We start from the raw sequence: 18,479 nt of genomic DNA, 5'->3' as shown, positions 1-18,479 counted from the left end.
GCAGCTGGTTATTCTATAGCCGTGCATAATTAGCGATTCTTCTCCATTCCGCTAAAATGGGTGTAGCTGTGGAACCTGATTGCCCAAGAATTCGTCCAGCTGCCGCAGCTCATTGGCGTTGTTGATCTTGCGGTCTATAGAGTCGTTCCACTGCTCGGAGACCCTGGTCGCGCGGCTGATCTTGATGGTGGGGTTCCGGCGCACCCTGCTGCTGGAAGCTTCAGCGTGATGGTGGTGGTGGTGGGAGCGGGATGGCAGAGACTGGGAGGCGGCTGTGGATGCACATGAGCACCTGGGTCTGACATACAAGCACTGCCTTGTCCTGCCATTAATGGTCAAAGTAAAGCAATCTCCAATGCCGTTTCATTTTCAGTTTAGTGCCAGCCAGACGAATCGAAGCAGTAAAATTGATGAGTGATTGCGATCTTTAATTCTAACTAATGTTAACAGAAACTATAAAAGCAAAGAAATTTCTGCAGCTCACTTAGACAGCAACAGTGGTTCAGGCAGAGGACAAGGCCCTGTGGTCGGTGATTAAACACCAAAATGATTTACTGATGTAATGCACGTGTAGTCCAGTTATGGATTACAATCCTGTTTAACCCGCTTAAACGAGATGGTATGCAAATCAGGTTTTAATAATCAGTTAACACTAAGTGGAATTTTACCCATAATACTGCTGAATACCAGGAGGTACAAAAAGCTAAATTAATAAAGCAATTGCTGAATACTCATGTTACCCAGTTCAATTTAATCAGGAAGGAAATTATAGCTGATGTTGCAATTGCTGCTGCTGCTCAGTTTGGTGTCGACTTCGCAGCCGACGTGCTGCCTTGCTGACATCCAATCAGATTAAAGATGCACCTAACAGCCACTAGATGGAAGCATTCCGCCAGTGCATAAGGGAGGCGATCTCAGGTCACAGACAGCCACATCATGCACACGCAGATGCTTGCAATAAGCCACCAGAGGCCCTCCCTGTGGTCACCTTCACCCCCCTTCTCAGCAAGGGCTTGCCCGGCGGACGGCTCCTCGTCTGGAGTCTGGACTTCCTTAGGTGGACGCTTCCTCAGGATCTTGCTGAGAAATCCTGACCTGTAGCACAAACGCACACATGCACTCAGCACACCTCACACATAACTAATGGCTCTCTCAGTCCAAGCAGAGGGCAAGTCTATTTTCAAGTAAAACTAAATTATTAATCCAGCACACTTGGTTATCAAAACACAATTACATGCTACATTATTTCCTAATGATGAAGTTTGGATTGTAGTTTAAATAAATTAAAATGCAAAAACAAAAAATAAAGAGAACTGTAACTTTAAAATCACTATCAGAACTGCAGAGCTACTCAGACTAAAACTGGGCTAAAGGGTTTGGGGGGGGGGGGGGGGGGCGGAGTAATCTCCTGCCCTCAAGTCTGAATTTGTCACTATATATGGGAATAGTTCTGCAACTTCATCACTTCATCAGTGATATTAGTCGTGAAGCTTTACACTGGCAGTCAGGTTTTTCAGAGTAATGCCTTTTTATAACCGTCACATTACTGACCAAAGGGGAGCAAAGCCTACTTTTCAGGGGTTGGCGGTTGGGGATGGGCGTCCTGGTTAACCAGCATGTCGTTAGATCGCCGCTTGAGGGTGCTGACCTTTGAGTCCGGAGTGCAGGTCTCTGCAATGTACTGAGCCTAAAAGAACAAATGACATTCCGGTAATTTCTAACATGGGGGAGGTAAACCTCTTGTGACTTATGAACAAAGAATTAGGAAGACCGCTTGATAAGCCATATTTAGCAGGGGTGTCTATCTTCAAAGTAAAAGTACCATTCAGAGGCTGGAGCTCATTCATTTTCCCATTCCTGCCTCTGAGGCCAATGACAAACAGCACCCTTCAGCTTTGTACACACACAGGATGCCACCTTCAGTTACAAAAATCCCGCAAGGGGACACTGTCGCTGTCACCACCACCAGACTGTTGCCTGACTGGTTATACTGGTACATGTGTGTTCGTGCCCCTGCCTTCTCCTCTGTGCAGGGACCATTGTGTTGCTGTTAAATATTGACCCAGAAGTTAAGAGCCTCAGTGTTTTGTTGTTTGACAACAGTCAGACAATCGTTTTAGTTCTTACAGCAATCAGTGCTGATATACGAGGCCACGAAAGAGCTGATAAATAACAAAAATCAGCAGGAACAAAGCAGAAGCCTGTGACCACGAGGTGTTTGAGGCAGTTTCTCTTTACGACGTAAACTGGCCAGCAGGTTAAAGTTTCGGGCTTTGTACACTAATCAGGATACTCTGTGCTGAGAGGTTTCACCACTAATGAAACTGAATTGGGTTCCTGTATAAGCAAAAAAATAAACAAGGAGAGGGTCTGATTTAGTTTTAGTCAGAGAAGGACAATTCGACCACTGGTGCAGAGCTAGATTATCTAGGGGCACATTCCGCTGTCTTGGTCCGTGTGGCAGACACTGACACCAAAGACAGCTAAGGGATCCAGTGCTCCATGTTCCTCCTCTCTGCACTGTTACACAGCCCATGCTGGCCAGCCGGCGCTCACGCTTATGCTCCCTGCCCTACGGCAGCCAGAGAAGCACAATAAGGACACGGCGAGCCCCGCTGCCCCATCCGTCTCGGTACCAAACGTCAGGCTCCATTCACAGGCATGTGCACAGTGTCCCAGCCTGACCCACTGACACAGCTAACAGCAGAACGGGCGCCCCGGGACTTCATGCAACTCGGGGAGTTAAAATGAGTCATTTTAATAAAAAAAGGAATTAAAAGCTCAGGCAGGACTAGAAATATTTGGAACAGACCTCTTTTGTTGAAGTACTGGGACTGTCAAATCCAGGGGAGACAGCAATATTATCTGATGACACAGATGTTCGCATATTCCTGAAAGACACAGGGGTGCGGGGGGGGGGGGGGGGGGGGGGATTTGAATTTGCACTGTCAAATCTTCCCAGTATCTATTTAGAATTATATCTAAACATTGTACAAAGTGGAAACAAAAAACATTCCATTTTCAGACCTTAAAAGTACAAAATGTTTGGCACAGATGTTGAACTAAAAAGGAAAATAAAGCAGGAAAGACAGCAAGACTAAAGGTACCAAGAAGGGAAAGAAAGACAGACACTGCGGAGAGGCGCACAGACAGGGCCGACACTGCGGAGAGGCGCACAGACAGGGCCGACACTGCGGAGAGGCGCACAGACAGGGCCGACACTGCGGAGAGGCGCACAGACAGGGCCGACACTGCGGAGAGGCGCACAGACAGGGCCGACACTGCGGAGAGGCGCACAGACAGGGCCGACACTGCGGAGAGGCGCACAGACAGGGCCGACACTGCGGAGAGGCGCACAGACAGGGCCGACACTGCGGAGAGGCGCACAGACAGGGCCGACACTGCGGAGAGGCGCACAGACAGGGCCGACACTGCGGAGAGGCGCACAGACAGGGCCGACACTGCGGAGAGGCGCACAGACAGGGCCGACACTGCGGAGAGGCGCACAGACAGGGCCGACACTGCGGAGAGGCGCACAGACAGGGCCGACACTGCGGAGAGGCGTACGGTAAGGTCTTGGCCACTCTCTGCTGGTGGGGACAGCTGTCTGGGGGGGTGCCCTCAGGCTGCTTCTCCTTGTGCTGGTCAGTCTTTGCGGGAAAGAGTTTGGTGCCACGATGCAGGGAGCCAGTGCGGGGGGGGCTGGTGGGGCCCTGGTGGCCGTTACGGCTGGGCTTATGGCCGGGGAGATCTAAAGGCAGCGTGTTCGGGCGGCTCTGGGGGGAAGTGGATGCCTTGGTCTCCTTCTTCCCTTTCTCCATCTTCCACTCGACAAACGTGTACTGGTCTAGCTCCTTGCTGTCCTTGGGTTTGCCTTCGGTGCCTGCAGCCGGCTCCGTGCCTTTGGGTTTTGTCACCTGCTCCTCCTTGCTGGCTGAGGCGGCCCGCTGGCACTCCCGCTGACTGTGTTCCAGGCCACGCTGCCGCCTCAGCTCCCGTTTTTCCTGACTCCTGGACGCAGGGGTCTTGTGTAGCCGCGGTGGCCGAGGTCGCTCTCCATACGGCTGTGCTGGACCTGCCTCGGTCATCACCTCCTCGGGCTCTACAGCAGTTCTGCTTTCCTCATCATCATCAAAGATGGAGCTCCTGGCCTGGCCAGCCACCTCCCCAGCCAGGAATGGAGTGCTGTCCCGCTGCTCCAACTCCCTGCTCTGTTCACTGCTACAAACGGGCACAGCCGGCATCATGTGCTCAAAACTCAGTTCAGGTTTATACTTTCTTTCTTCACTCTTTTGCTTCTCCGCAGCCTCCTCCTCCTCCTCTGCCCTCCTCCTGGCTGCCGCCTCCTCCTCTGCCCTCCTCCTGGCTGCCGCCTCCTCCTCTGCCCTCCTCCTGGCTGCCTCCTCCTCCTCTGCCCTCCTCCTGGCGGCCTCCTCCTCCTCTGCCCTCCTCCTGGCGGCCTCCTCCTCCTCTGCCCTCCTCCTGGCGGCCTCCTCCTCCTCTGCCCTCCTCCTGGCGGCCTCCTCCTCCTCTGCCCTCCTCCTGGCTGCCTCCTCCTCCATTCGCCTCTTATCCTTCATGGCCTGGACCCTAAAAAGTCAATCACGGTTGAAAGTTTCCCCAAATACATGCGAAATGCACAATGACCCTGGTCTACTGGGTTATAACATTCAATGGGTTACCATTTTTCAAACAGACTGCCTGCTTCCTACCACGAAGTACATAACTGAATTAGCTTCTACAATGGGAAAGCAGATTCCTGGATAGACCAAGGAAAAATAGTCAAATTAAAAACACATGCAAAAGACCGACACTGGCATAAATGTCAAAAACTGAACAGTTGAATGAGGTAACTGTTGTGATGAACGGGGTATTTTAGAAAAAGCATTTGAGTGGGTGCTGACGGCAGGCAGTACCTCCTCCTGGTGCAGTTGCCCCGCACTAAGGCCTGCATCTTCTTAACGGTGTCAAGCTGCTGGAGGTAGCTGGCTCTCTGCCTGTGACCCCGCCATGCAGCCTGGATCAGAGACGCCGCCTGGAAGTGCTGCACCTCGCGGAAGCAGCGCCAGCATTGCTGTGCCGTGAACAAACAGGTCGAACGGCATTTCGCCCCATGAACATCATTCACTTAACACGGTGCACGGTCAGAACCATCCTCACACAGTCTGTGCCAGTTCCAGCCAGTGCAGGAACAAGCATCAGCTCCTTAGAACAGCGGTACCTGAATCGTAACTGCCGCCTCTCTCATCGCCAGGAAGTGCCTCCTGTCCAAACGGGCACGGTACCAACGCTGCAGAAAGACGATCTTCTGCATGACCTCCTTGTGCAGGGTGTCATGGAGCTGCTGCCGTACTGGTTCCTTCAGGAACACCTAGACACAGCAGGAGGGGGAACTCTCAGCGGAGTCCCCTGTCAGCGCCCACAGGAGCACGATCATGCAGACAAACCGAAACTCACGGTTACCTTAGATTTGCCGATCTGGTAGGTGGTACCATCTGACACAATCCTCTGCAGCAGAGCTGATATGGTCTCTCGAGAAGGTACAGCATTCTTCGGCAGCAAAACTCTGAACTGCGCAACAAATTCCTTAAAAAAAAGAAAGACTGTCAAATGAGTTTTACATTAAAATGACATTTTTCTGCGAAGCGACTTACAGTAGCAGGAATGGAATCAATTTATGCATGCTCCCTGGGATTTGAACCCACAACCTTTCTGTTGCTAGGGCAACGCTCCACTTGTTGTGATACAGGGGCTGTCAAACACATGATACGGTGGGACCACCTCTCTAAAATGCAGCTCTGACAGTTCCCACCCACCTGGAACGTGTACTTTGCACCATAACCAGACCTGCGGATGCGCACGGTCTCCAGCATGCCTGTGTACCGCAGCTGCTGCACGACTAGGGCCTCGTCGAAATGCATCTCCATCTATAGCCAGACAAACACGCTAGTCAGTGTACAAAGCCGGCGCTCTTCTTGGGGCACGGCGTGCCAAGACCGTATGACGCTCTACCTTCTCGGAATTGGAGCGAATGCAGCGGATGAAAAAGGGCTCTGCTCTTCCCAGGGTCTCCAGCAACTTGCTCAAGGACGTCTAGGGGACAGAGGATACGGCAGGAACTCAGGCGTGCAGCTCCACATGCGACATGCATCAGGCGCAGCTTTAGAATTATTCAGTATTTGCATTTTAAAACAGGCTGATGAGTTTGAATTTCAGAGGGGCTCAGTGGGCGGCACCATCTCCTCACACCTCCAGGGTTATGGGTTTGAATCCCAGCTTTACATGTGCAGCTTCTGTTCTGGATTTCCAAAAGGAACTCCCCTGTCTAACTGTGGGAGAAAAGTGGTCTCTATATTGCGTGTAGTGTGTGACTTTATACGTCTGCGTTCTCTGCAGTGCATCAGCATTCATACGTTGGTGTCCCTAGTGCATTGCCATATCCATGTCGCCTCCCTTCCATGCGCTCTGCGCTGCCTGGAATAGGCTCCAGGCCCAACTAAGCCACTCTACTCGATAAGCTGCTGGGAGTGAATTTATACGGAAATATGGAAAAGTTTGGGGGGAATAAAGACTCTAAAATGTAATATGTAGGGACTTGGAAATTTTTCACCAAATTGTCTTGATTAACTTCATACCTATTTTAATGGAAAGAGATTAAAAAACCATAAAAAATTATACCTCATTTGTCAATATATCTTTAATAGAACCAGAGATATTGAAGATTTAATATGCCTGAAATGGGATTTTTGTTCTAATGTAATTACAATTAGAGCTGCAGAAAAAACTGTGACTACTTAGAACAACTTTGCTCTGCATAGGCGGAGGGCAGCCTGCGCCTCATTCAATAAATGTAAGAAATTGTAAATAGGGTATGGTGCACTTAAACAACCAGAACTTTGCCAATACCTAACCAATCTTAGTGATTTTTGTTGTTGAATGTTGAAATGAAAATTTACTTGGGGGTATCTACATTAACTGGCATGATGTCTAACCAATCAGGAGCCAGATCGGTGGTCACGTGACATTGATCCATCCTCCGTACAGCACATAAAATCCCTTCAATTTTCAATCATCCAGAAGTGGGCACACGATTGTATAGTGTGGGCATGCATCAATCGTCATCGTAGTTGGCAATTTTCACATTTAGGGTGCAATAAATATGCCTGTGCAGAAATAATCGATGCCCCACGATTCTTTCGATTTTTATTTAGTGCGTGAAAGTTACCTTGTTTTCAAATTGTTGTTGCTCCGCGAATACTGAACCGATTTTGATCCGGTAAAAAATAAGAAAATCAAGGATAAATAAATTATTCAAAACGGCGGATATCTCATAAGTTGAATGCAGAGCTAGCCGCAAAAACCACATATTCGCACCCACCCCGTAGCCACCGCTGAAAAAATTATGACGTCAGCACACGGAATATTAGAGTGAGCGACCAAAGCAGGATTTCCAAGTCCCTATAATATGAGAACAGCAGTCTTGGCGAGAGAGCACACCTGGAACTGAGCACTGATGCTGGGCGGCCTCTTCTTCTTATGCAGGTGAAGCAGAGATTTGGTGGTGCGGTCATGAAGGGTGAGACCCACTATGAACTTAAGGGAACGAGAGTCGATGAGGCTCTGCCAAAAGAGGGAGGGGAGGACGGGAAAAACACATAGTCAGCAGGAGATGAGGAATTCTGACACGCTGCTATGGGCTCTGCTGGCAGTGAAGCAGGGCCTCTGGCAGTGAAGCAGGGCCTCTGGCAGTGAAGCAGGGCCTCTGGCAAAGACAGCAGGGCCTCTGGCAAAGACAGCAGGGGGGGGGGTTACCTTAGGAATGATCTGCTTCTGCCTGATGTTCTTATTTTTCCTGTACGGGAAGAGAGCATTGACAAGTTTTGGTCTGAGTAATGGGGATTGTGGAATGTTACGGTGAGTCATGCACACGTTTCATGTTGTGAGACAGAATTACACTGAGCAGAAAGGAATAAGACAGTTGGTAGGGGAATAGAAGGGGAGACACCTGTCCAGCCAGCCCTGCTTAGGCAGCCAAGGAACCTACTCTACCGCTCAGGCTTAATTACAGCCAATGAACATAACGGCTCTGCCAGAGCGGGAACTGGCATGGGGGAAGCGAATATGTACAAATGCAGATTTGTGAAGACTGCAAGGGATTCAAAAGCTGTGCTAAAACCTGCTTCAGTCATGCAACTGATTTTCCAGTTATGCAAAAACTTGCATCTAAGACATTGTCTGATGCATGCATGAACTTCTGCATTCCAAAGAGGAAAATCGGCACAACAGCCGAGATTCTTGGAGTTAACTGGGTGCAATTTGCAGTGCACTAGCAAGGCTCCTTGTTGGTGAAGAGGGATTAGTTTAGGGCTATAATTAATGTCTCCATGTGCCACTGGCTGTGCTGCAACAACTGAATGGAAAACGTGAGAACTTTACACAAGCACGCAGAACATGTCCAATCCGAAATGCTGCCCTATGGGATGCTCGAGGTTGTCATGGTTCCACGGAGGAAGCCAAGTGCAGGCTGGCTGGAGCAAACTGCCTAGCCGGGGCTGGAGAGAAATCAAACTCACTGCAGTACGTGGCGAGGGAACCGCAGGCGACCGCAGGACTGTAGCAGCTTGCAAGGGTCTTCGCCGTCCAGCTGCAAGTCCTTTACCGAGCTGATGATTTGGGCATGCGTGTCCCTGAGGCAACCCAATCAGAGGTGCAGAGGTACAGGGTGGGCGGCAGCGTGAAGGAACACGCAGAAAGGGAGAGTGAGGCACAGGAATCCACAAAAAGACACGATTAAGCCACCCAGAGAGGGACAAACGACCGAGCCTGAAAGCTTCAGCACCAAGGGAAACAAGCCTGATAGCCAGGGGTCAGCAGGCTACAACACAGACATGACTCGGCTCATCCACTTCTGCCCTGCATTTTTTAGATGTGCATGAAAATGCCCAGTTATCAATCAGCTTTTGGTTACGAGTCATTTACAGTCATTCCTGGATACTGACCACCTTGCCATGCTACTTGTGGATAAAGACATGGAATTGTAAGTACTTAAGAAATGAGGATGTTAATCCCTTCACACTGGCCTCCCACGAGAATAGTGGACATGCAAGCCTGGACCATGGGTGAACAGTGAACCGGCTATTCCATGCTTGTGCTCTATACCGTTTCCATGCATTGCTGTACTTACCATACTGCTCAACAGAGGGGACAAGCAGGGGTCAGCATGGGGGAGCCATGTGATGCAGGGAGGGGGTCATTAACACCAAACACCCCTAATTCTTTTGGGAGTGCTCAAACACTCCCCAAATACACAGCTGTGGCCCTCAAAACCAGCAACTCATCCTTAATCTCCTGCTTCTCCAGGAAATACCAGTACGCCTGCACATCTCAATTATCATGAATACCTACATTTTAAAAAGCATTTAAACGGTGACAAACGGTGGTGTGTTCACCAGAAAGTAAACCTAAGGACCAGCGAAATCTTCCTCAAAGAAGAAGAAAGGTCCCATCTCTTTTTTATTATTTTTTTACCCTCGGGGCATGCGCACAGAACATACCATAGGCTTGCATTTACTTGTTTATTGTTGCATTCCGTTTCCACAAAATTTCCAACAAACATTTCATCTGTGCAGCCGATTACAGGCTCTCATTTTTTCTCCTCAGATGAATATTTTTAGTAAATTAACTTAAATTAAAACAATATTTGACTGGCTGTGCTGCCTTCCCTCTTCCTTTGAAGTTTCTTTGGTCAGTTTTCCCCTGTTCCTGCCCCCAGATGACCATTACCAGCCAGCCTTTACAGCCTTCTGTTGTTAGCACCTACAAGCGTATTTACACAGACGTAAATCAGCTAGTTTGAGCACGCCCAAAAGATTACAGGATCCATCACTGCCCAAAAAGTGTCGGTCTCACCCCTGCTTGGACCCCCACCTTCCTGCCTACAACCCACTTACTTCTTACTCTCATAACTAGCAAAGATGTCCTCAAAGACCTCTAGTGGGCGCTCCTCAGAATGATCAAAGAAGAAATCAAGCAAAGAGTCGCGGCTGTGAAGGACAAAAAGGCCACAAGCCTCATCAGGCGCCTGTTACAAAAGGGCGTCGACAGACTCGCTACAGGAAACCTTGGCCCCAGCACAATTCAGGACCTGGCAGCTCAGCAGGGATTACACAAATACCCAGGCCCCAAATTTACAGATAAAAATATTAACATTAAGAAATTATTTTGATTCCTGTATAAAATCAGCATATCACTAGATATTTGTGAGGCCATTTACCTACAAGTCTTACTTGCTGCTATATAATATAAAAATCAAACCCATGAGCAAAAGGTCTAGACTCTTCTTCTAGAGAACCCCTCAAAGAAGACAACCACAGCACAGAAGGACTGGCCCCATGACTGCTGTCTGCAAAGCAGCAGACTCTTAAGCTGGAAAGTATGACCAGTCTCACCGGTATATCTTCTCAGTGGAGGTGTTGGCCCTCTGCAGCTCCATCAGTGGAGAGCGAGAGCTGCCTCTGATCACACCTGCAGATCACAGACAGTATCTGTTCCAGAGTCACGTTCTCATCCCCAAATCCATTAAGAACAAAGTCTACTGAACCGACACAGGAAACTCCAGGTTTTTGACCAGTGCCGGTGTTTCGTACCTGCAGTCTTAGCTGCCCAGCGACGGGCCGCTTCATTGAAGCCAGCCATGGCACGAATGGTGGCACGGAGGATGCCCCAGCGGAACATGGCCACCGGGTCCATCCCAATCAGCTGCCGCAGGTAAGCCCGATCACTGCTGCGCAGGAGTGCCACAATGTCGGGCCGCATGTGGTCGGTATTCTTCTCCCGGAAATCCTTTTATTTTCAAAGAGCAAGGTTAAGTTCACACTTCGTTTTTTTCCGGGGGGTGCTTTCGGGCTACGGACGGTCATCTGCGTGGCACATTGTGTTAATACTACATCTGGAAGCGGATGCAGATGGTTGCGGTTACTGGCGCATACAGCAGTGATATTCCACCAGACCATTGGAGGGCAGAAGTATTGCAGCAAAATAAATATAAGCAGTGTAGTGAAACAGGTAAAGTTCTATGAACAGTTTTAAAGTTTTAGTTAAGGCTTGGGCGGTACTACAGTAAATAAGGCATACTATAGTATTTTGAAATCTTTAAAACAAAATTAGCCAGGACCCCCCCAAGTGAATTTTATTGAGACTGTTTCAAAACGCTGGAAAAGTGCTGATTTTTAAAGTATTGTGTACCTCGGTATAATGTCTGGACAATATGAAAAATCAGATATGCGGATACCTTTAACTGTCCTCATACAGCTGCACACCATAACTACTACAACAGCCATTCTTCCTCTACACTTTTGTCGTTGACTGCTGATCTGTGAAAGTCAGTGCTCCCACCTACTGCCCCCTACAGGCGTGGCTGATGCGCATGGATGCGCATGGTTTCCATTAGACATAAAAATCTTGGGTTACACGCTCACCGACCGCAGCCATCTGCAACCAGCCCGATGACCAATTTCAAGTCATTCACCCTCGTTCGCGGCCGAAAGTGCACGTGGGGAAAAAGACATATGAATTGGCCTTTAGACGTGCAGTTAACGGGGTTTTAGCAGTTTTCATAGATAATAGCCCATGTCGATGATTAGGCTACATTTGAACTCTTTACGGTCTTGTGTATCTTTTGCTAAAAGCTGCAGTTACAATTCATACTTGCGCTGATGGTGCCCTTGCAGAGGTCATTTGGTTCTGTTTTCCGCACATTGTTCTAATTTCAGCACATCCTTAAAACACGCTTTCACTTTTTTAGTTAACTAGAGGTCACCATCTCACCTTGATGTGATACTTCACGTTCCCAGCAAAGTGCTGTATGACAAATGCAGGCTCCATGACTGGTGTTGGTACAAAGTACTTGTTACTGAGATGCTGCTGCTTGAACTTGGCCAGCAGAGTTTCGTCCGTCGCGCGAGGGAAGCTGAAACCGACAGACAGGGAGAAAAAAATGACGACACGATGGAAAAATTTCCCACCTGCAACAAGGTGGAGCCACAAGTCCCAGTCTGAAATACGAACTTACTTGCTCTCTTCATCCAACAGACAGAAAAGCCCTGTTGGTTTTTTACTTATCAGCTGTATGCAGCCCACATTGTCTGTGTAATCGATGTTATGCCAAGTGATTCCCTCTGCCTGGTACTCTTCCTGCAAGGGAAACCCACAACTGCTGGACAGCTCCTCAAATTACCCAGCATAAAAAGTATTCATCTGTGGATCTAGGTTAAAATCTTCTGGCGGTCATATTTCGACGGCTCTGAAAACAAACCCACCTGCTCAAGTTTAAAGATGTGTTGGTTGAAGTAATACTGAAGCTGCTCATTGGCATAGTTGATGCAGAACTGTTCAAAACTGTTGGTCTTAAAGTCTTCAAATCCAAATATATCAAGGACGCCGATTGACAAACACTGAAGAACAAGAACAATCAACTATTTAGAAGGTGAGAATTAAAAACGTCACATTTATCACCACCGTCTTTATTCAGCTCCTGATGCTACGAGACTGGAGAGAGGTTACTGGGTAATCAGCTCTGCAGAAGGGCTACGGGATCCCATAACTGAATTAGCAGCATCCCACCTTGACAGATTCCTCCATGTCTTTCTTGTTCAACAGTGCATGGTTAATTCGGAGGACAATCCAGTCAAACAGGGCACTGTACAGAGACTTGGCCATGGAGTCCCGAGCTGTAATAGCCTTGGGAAGCATCAGGAAAAGGCCACAGTTAGCTCTGCGGTTAACAGGGAAGGAACATTCTCTCTATGACTAGGTATGCCTTTGTTGACATACTTCACTATGGCTGTAGGGCAAGATGAGCTTGTCATTTACTGTCACCGTTTTCCTCTTCGTTAAAGCTTCCACTAATTCTTCCTCTTTAACCTGTGAAAGAACAATGTCAAATATACAACACTCAAAACCATACCAGGTAACGCGATCCACACAAATGACCCTATACCTTATCAAATACGGTAAAATCTTGATTGCTAACTACTGAACATTCAACTTAGACAAACACTGAAACATCTATCGATCTAACAAACTTCAAAACAAACTTTTTATAGACTGATAAATGAAGTTTAATGGTTGCACAAAACCATACCTTGAGGAGGTCCGAAAGCGTGGCAAGAACCTCAGGAGGTCCCACATCCAGGCCCTCCTCCCTGCCTGTTGACTTGAGCTTGTATGTCACGTTCCCCAGGTACAGTATTGCTGACAGTACTGAGAAAATCCTGTGGAGTATACTGCTGTTAGACCCCAACAACATGGCGGGTATGCAAGTCTGAAAGTCCACAGTCAGTCGATCTTTATTTATATGGCACCATTTTAACCACAGTGTTTATAAAATGCTTTTGACGTTTAAAAGACTAAAAAAAACAAAATCAGTTTTTTTTTTTTTTTTTTTTTACAACAACAACAACAACAACAACAACGTTGGACTTTAACGAACCATGTTCTCGGTAGGGGACTTTAGACCACCCACGCTGGTTTCTGTAGGGGACCACCCTCTAGTCTAGACCACCCTCTCTAGTCCTCATATAAAGGGACCCAAACCCCAGAGTATTTGGGGGTAACCCCTACCTCATCAGGGACACTAACCCCTATCCCCTATGAATAAAAAAACTGATTATTGTACATTATTATATGTAATGTGGAAAAGATGCGTTTTCAGCCTAATTCTGAAAATACTAAGACCTCAAAGACTGATATACCTCAAAGGTAGAACAGTAAATTCATTACATTTATCAAACAAATTCATTTACGTGAGGGTTTAAACACCATTACAGAAATGAGGGTGTGGGTGCCGGATTGGATGAGATGTATCATTTACATTACATTTATTTCCAAAGTAACATGCTAGTAAGGAATGGAAAGCAGGTCAGACAGTGTCCCTGGAGTAAATGCGGTTAAGGGCCTCCCTCAAGGGCCCCGCTCAAGGGCCCAACAATGAAATCACTCTGCCGACCACGGGATTTGTACTGATGACCTTCTGATCACAGACAGAGTCAAAACCGGCAGAGTCACACCCCACCCTTATTTCAATAAGAAACAGGAAACTGACTAACAGGATATATATATATATATATATATATACACACATATACACACATATATATATATATATATATATATATATATATACATACACACACATATATACACACACATATATATATACATATATATACACACACACACACACACACACACACACACACACACACACACACACACACACACACACACACACACACACACACACACACACACACACACACACACACACACAGAGACAGAAAATGGCTTATTAGCGTTACTCAAAATCCATCTGATGTGAGAGTGATGTGACAGGGTGACCCAGCAACCAGAGCACTCACTGTTTCTTGGTAGCAGACAGGAAGCCCACCATCTCCATGGCCTGCTGCAGCCGCTCGAAATCATGCCGCAGATCCTCCTCATCCTCTATCTTAAAGTTTTGCTGCAAGTTGGGTCAGGGAGGAAATGACAGAAGCTTCCGTCACCAAGTGCTTTGTGTTTTTAATGCAGTGATGTCATCTTCTTTAAATGTGGCTGCGTACCTGTTTGAGGTAGAAGTACTCTTCAGGCTGCAGAAGTCGGAACTCTTTTCGCTCCTCTTCTGATGCTCCAATCAGCAGATAGTAAAACACGTGATAGTTCCTTTAGTGGAGAGACAAGATGAGGTTTGTTTTTGTTTGTTTCTTGGTTGTTGGTTCCCTGCACTGTGAGATGTGCAGGGAACCAATCAATATTAGCTCTACCAATCCATTACTCGTAGAGTCCAACAGAACAAAAATGTGTGGCAGATGCTGCAGACAATCAAAGAACTGGAAGTGACAATGCTGGAGCAGAAATCCAGAGAAGGAAGTAAGGAAGAAAGAAAGAAAGAAAGAGAGAGAGAGAGAGAGAGAGAGAGAGAGAGAGAGAGAGAGAAAGAAAGAAAGAGAGAGAAAGAAAGAAAGAGAGAGAGAAAGAGAGAGAGAGAGAGAGAGAGAAAGAAAGAGAGAGAAAGAAAGAGAGAGAAAGAGAGAAAGAAAGAGAGAAAGAAACTCATGAGGCGCTTTCCCATTAAAGTTCAGAACCCGGGTTCTGAGTTCCTGACCACTTGTTTGTGTCACTTTCTCACCACACAGCAGAAACTGTGGCCATTGTGCTAAAGAAGCAAGGGAGACGCAAAAGCTCATAGGATCAACTTCACACAATTTCATGCAAAACTATATTGCCATCCCAAAAAAATGGAGGATGTACAAGTAATCTTGTTAGTTATTTGGGGGATTAATTGCATGGTCTGAAAATTTGGGACAAATTATATACATTTTTTATAGGGGCGGCAACATTTAAAATACAGTATTCAATCTGGCCAACAGCTCAATCTTTGTTTTTTACTCTGGGGAAAACAGATGTAATGTTATACCAGTAATAAGAGCTAGCAAGTTTCACCGCCGGCACTGGCGATATTGTACAGAAGTATGTTGGTGATCGACTGCATTTTCTGAAGCAGAAACATGGAGACGCGAGTACAAAAAAAAATGCATTTAATGTAACATATACAAACATATACAAAAATTCCATCCGCTCAATTTTTCTATGCACTTCTATGCAACTTCCAAGTTAGTGCTGGTTCTTGCCATCAACCACACAGCAAGCTATCGCTCTAAGTGCCAACTAATCAAGCTATCACTTTAAGTGTCTCCCCAGTAAATCTTGGTCAAGAGAAAAGTACCTACTCCAGATTAGGGACTTAAAAAGGGTCAGGAACTGCCACTGAGGAACTACAATAAGGCTGAATGTGTGTGGTAGGAACCTGACAGAAGTTCCCAGTTCCTGAAAAAGGTTCTTGTGGTGGGAAATTGTTTGTACAATCACTGACTGGTGTAAACCCGTGTTATGGAACACTAGCCCTACATGCATCAATGAACAGTTTACATAAGTAGTTTTAATATTCTCCATATTTAAAAAACACAAAAAGCTAAATCTCTACAGCACCTAAAAACATGAGTAATTAGCAGCTGATATGGAGAAAATTAAAGGAAAAACCTACACTGCAGACATTACATAACAGACCGGTGGCTCTGACAGTAGCCAACAGGCTTCACGAACTTGGTTTCACATCCCTATAATGCAACAGAAAGCTGTGAATAACAGCAATATGCGTTTATGAGATGACAAACAGCTGGGGGAGGGACACTCATCTCCTTGAGCTTTTTTTTTTTTTACCTTTCATTTTTCTCTCTGGAGACAAGACGAGACTTCTCCAGAAGGTATTTTTCAACAACAGCTCTGAAAAAGGATATAGAGAAAAAATTAAATCAGTGCCTGATCCGATGGCAAAGGGTTGGGTAAAATAATTTCTGGAAGTTATGTTTAGAAGTATGTTAATATTCCTGCAACATTAACAAAACATGTCTAAGCCTGTCAAAGGTTCATATGTTTTTTTCCCCACTTTGATGCAATAAACAACTGCCAGACTGAACTCTAATAATTCTGTAGTACAAAGTAAAAATGAGTGGTGTGTTAGTCATATCGGAACAAGTTCCTGTGATTAACTCTGTGAACTACATCAATTCTTGGTATAGCTTCTTAGTTATAAAGAAGTCCCAGAGTCTTCTGTTCCCATATGTAACTGGTCTCACTCACTGGCTGGCTTGCAGGATGTGCTGAGAATTTTCATCAATGTGTTGACCACGAATGCCTTTATTGACCCTGCTCTGCTATGGGCACAATGATTACACAGATGCCGAATTACGTATTAGTTCGTGTTGTGTTATTCTGAATTACAGCCAAGATCATGCATTCAGAAAGAGTGATTATATGCCTGATTATAAAGAACACAAATGGAAATAGAGCTGAGATGACGTGAGCTGCAGAAAGGAGATGGTGTTAGCAGATCACGCACCCCCTTACTATACCGCTCTCCAGATAGTTCACTTGGATGAACTTCCCAAATCGGCTGGAGTTGTTGTTGTGGGCAGTCTTTGCGTTGCCAAATGCCTGCAAAAATGAAGCAAAATAAAACGATACCAAGTGATATTACTTACAACTGGCCATGTTAGTATTTTGGTTTATTTAATTAAAGATAAGAAGAAAAAAATAAAGCAGAAGTTGAGACTGCAAAGTCAGATCAGGTTCTATGGTTTCCTTTTAGCAAACAGTATTTCAAAAAGGAGGTTTGAAAAGGCCAGCATGAAAAACTGGCACGTTACTAAAACGGAACAGAAACCGTAACTTGCAGCACTTCACCCGTATAAAAACACAACAATCCAATCTACCAGTATCACCACCATTCTACCATTATCGCCGCCATCATCTTCTGGACAATTCATATCATGTTTAATGCAAAGAGAGCGCAAAACAAACAAACGGAACAAAATCAAAACTTCTTAGCAGTTCAACAGTACAACAGAAAATGAAGTTAAAAAGACAAGAAGCAAGAAGACAGTACTGCTGTTGTATCAGAGAAGAACAACAGGCAGAAGAGGAGTGCTTTGCATCCACCATGATTAATAACCTTCTGGCACTGCATTCTCTAGACTATGGAACCCTTGGCTTGAGGCAGATTAAAGTGGCTGCCATACATTTGAATGGGGAGCAGTGTTGCATGCAGACAGAGGCAGTGAAGCCATTCCACACAGGCAGATGATGAAGTCGGTGGGGGAGATGAGAGGGGGAGATGAGGGGCAGAAAACAGGACCCACATTGTGTCAGTGGGAATCTCAGCTTGCAGAAGTGCTGCATGAGGCCACTACTGCAGGCTCCCTTGACAGCACCTCCAGATCAGTGTCTACCATTTACCTGTCCATATGAGCTATTTCAGTGTTTATGTATAAAGCTCTCAGACAGGCTAATTTCTTAGCAGGGTTAGAACAAAATTTCCAAATATTCCTAAGCAGTATTACCTTTAATACTCCTTCACTGCTATATTACCAGACGAATTCTGCTTAAGTACTGAGAGCTACAAGCATTGAAAATCTTAACGATGCATTTGCCACATGCGATAAACTGATACTTTCACATAAAAATTTCAACAAACTCAAGCATGACTAACATTTTCCCCTGAAAACTGCTCGAAGACCATACCGGGTCTTGATACTGATACCATGTGGAAAAACTCGACTTTAAAAACTCCGACTTTAAAAACTGTGCAGCAAAAAATTAAGAGGCATGCTATAATTAATTGTACCACTCAACAAAATTGCAGCTAGAAGATGAATAGGACACACAGGCAGCGGTTGCCAAGCCAGCAGCTCAGAGGCCCCAGAAACACGCTGAGCAGAGCAGGTCTGAGGACAGGGCTCCCTTGTGGGCCGCGAGGGGAACTCTGCCTGCCTGGAAGCCAGTACACCTAACACACTGCAAGCCTGGATACACCTGGCAATACCAAATCCCTGTTCTACACAAGAGGCCTTCAAACCCTGTGGACA

General features: G+C 46.3%; 1 protein-coding gene across 11 annotated transcripts in view; it reads right to left on the bottom strand.

Annotated features, from left to right (window-relative positions):
• The window catches only part of LOC125708539 (unconventional myosin-IXb-like), a 45,813-nt gene that overhangs the window by 6,805 nt on the left and 20,529 nt on the right, over nucleotides 1-18,479 (bottom strand). For 7 of the 11 annotated variants that reach the window (XM_048976127.1, XM_048976126.1, XM_048976131.1 and 4 more), the window contains 26 exons: nucleotides 16,955-17,049; nucleotides 16,276-16,338; nucleotides 14,619-14,718; nucleotides 14,418-14,518; nucleotides 13,142-13,271; nucleotides 12,832-12,921; nucleotides 12,622-12,738; nucleotides 12,318-12,452; nucleotides 12,071-12,192; nucleotides 11,827-11,968; nucleotides 10,647-10,842; nucleotides 10,449-10,524; nucleotides 9,951-10,043; nucleotides 8,574-8,687; nucleotides 7,813-7,852; nucleotides 7,498-7,620; nucleotides 6,013-6,093; nucleotides 5,817-5,927; nucleotides 5,464-5,586; nucleotides 5,222-5,371; nucleotides 4,917-5,074; nucleotides 3,568-4,590; nucleotides 2,813-2,891; nucleotides 1,572-1,687; nucleotides 989-1,095; nucleotides 76-272 (listed from right to left, as the gene is read on the bottom strand). In XM_048976127.1, the coding sequence (XP_048832084.1) occupies nucleotides 76-272; nucleotides 989-1,095; nucleotides 1,572-1,687; nucleotides 2,813-2,891; nucleotides 3,568-4,590; nucleotides 4,917-5,074; nucleotides 5,222-5,371; nucleotides 5,464-5,586; nucleotides 5,817-5,927; nucleotides 6,013-6,093; nucleotides 7,498-7,620; nucleotides 7,813-7,852; nucleotides 8,574-8,687; nucleotides 9,951-10,043; nucleotides 10,449-10,524; nucleotides 10,647-10,842; nucleotides 11,827-11,968; nucleotides 12,071-12,192; nucleotides 12,318-12,452; nucleotides 12,622-12,738; nucleotides 12,832-12,921; nucleotides 13,142-13,271; nucleotides 14,418-14,518; nucleotides 14,619-14,718; nucleotides 16,276-16,338; nucleotides 16,955-17,049 (3,882 nt within the window). The remainder of the gene's footprint in view (nucleotides 1-75; nucleotides 273-988; nucleotides 1,096-1,571; nucleotides 1,688-2,812; nucleotides 2,892-3,567; nucleotides 4,591-4,916; nucleotides 5,075-5,221; nucleotides 5,372-5,463; nucleotides 5,587-5,816; nucleotides 5,928-6,012; nucleotides 6,094-7,497; nucleotides 7,621-7,812; nucleotides 7,853-8,573; nucleotides 8,688-9,950; nucleotides 10,044-10,448; nucleotides 10,525-10,646; nucleotides 10,843-11,826; nucleotides 11,969-12,070; nucleotides 12,193-12,317; nucleotides 12,453-12,621; nucleotides 12,739-12,831; nucleotides 12,922-13,141; nucleotides 13,272-14,417; nucleotides 14,519-14,618; nucleotides 14,719-16,275; nucleotides 16,339-16,954; nucleotides 17,050-18,479) is intronic. The other 4 variants (XM_048976130.1, XM_048976136.1, XM_048976129.1 and 1 more) reach the window with 2 other exon arrangements.

Source organism: Brienomyrus brachyistius, chromosome 15 (assembly GCF_023856365.1).
Source record: "Brienomyrus brachyistius isolate T26 chromosome 15, BBRACH_0.4, whole genome shotgun sequence".
Lineage (NCBI taxonomy): Eukaryota > Metazoa > Chordata > Actinopteri > Osteoglossiformes > Mormyridae > Brienomyrus > Brienomyrus brachyistius.
The sequence above is the reverse complement of the archived record's forward strand: the minus strand, read 5'-3'. Positions and strand labels throughout refer to the sequence as shown.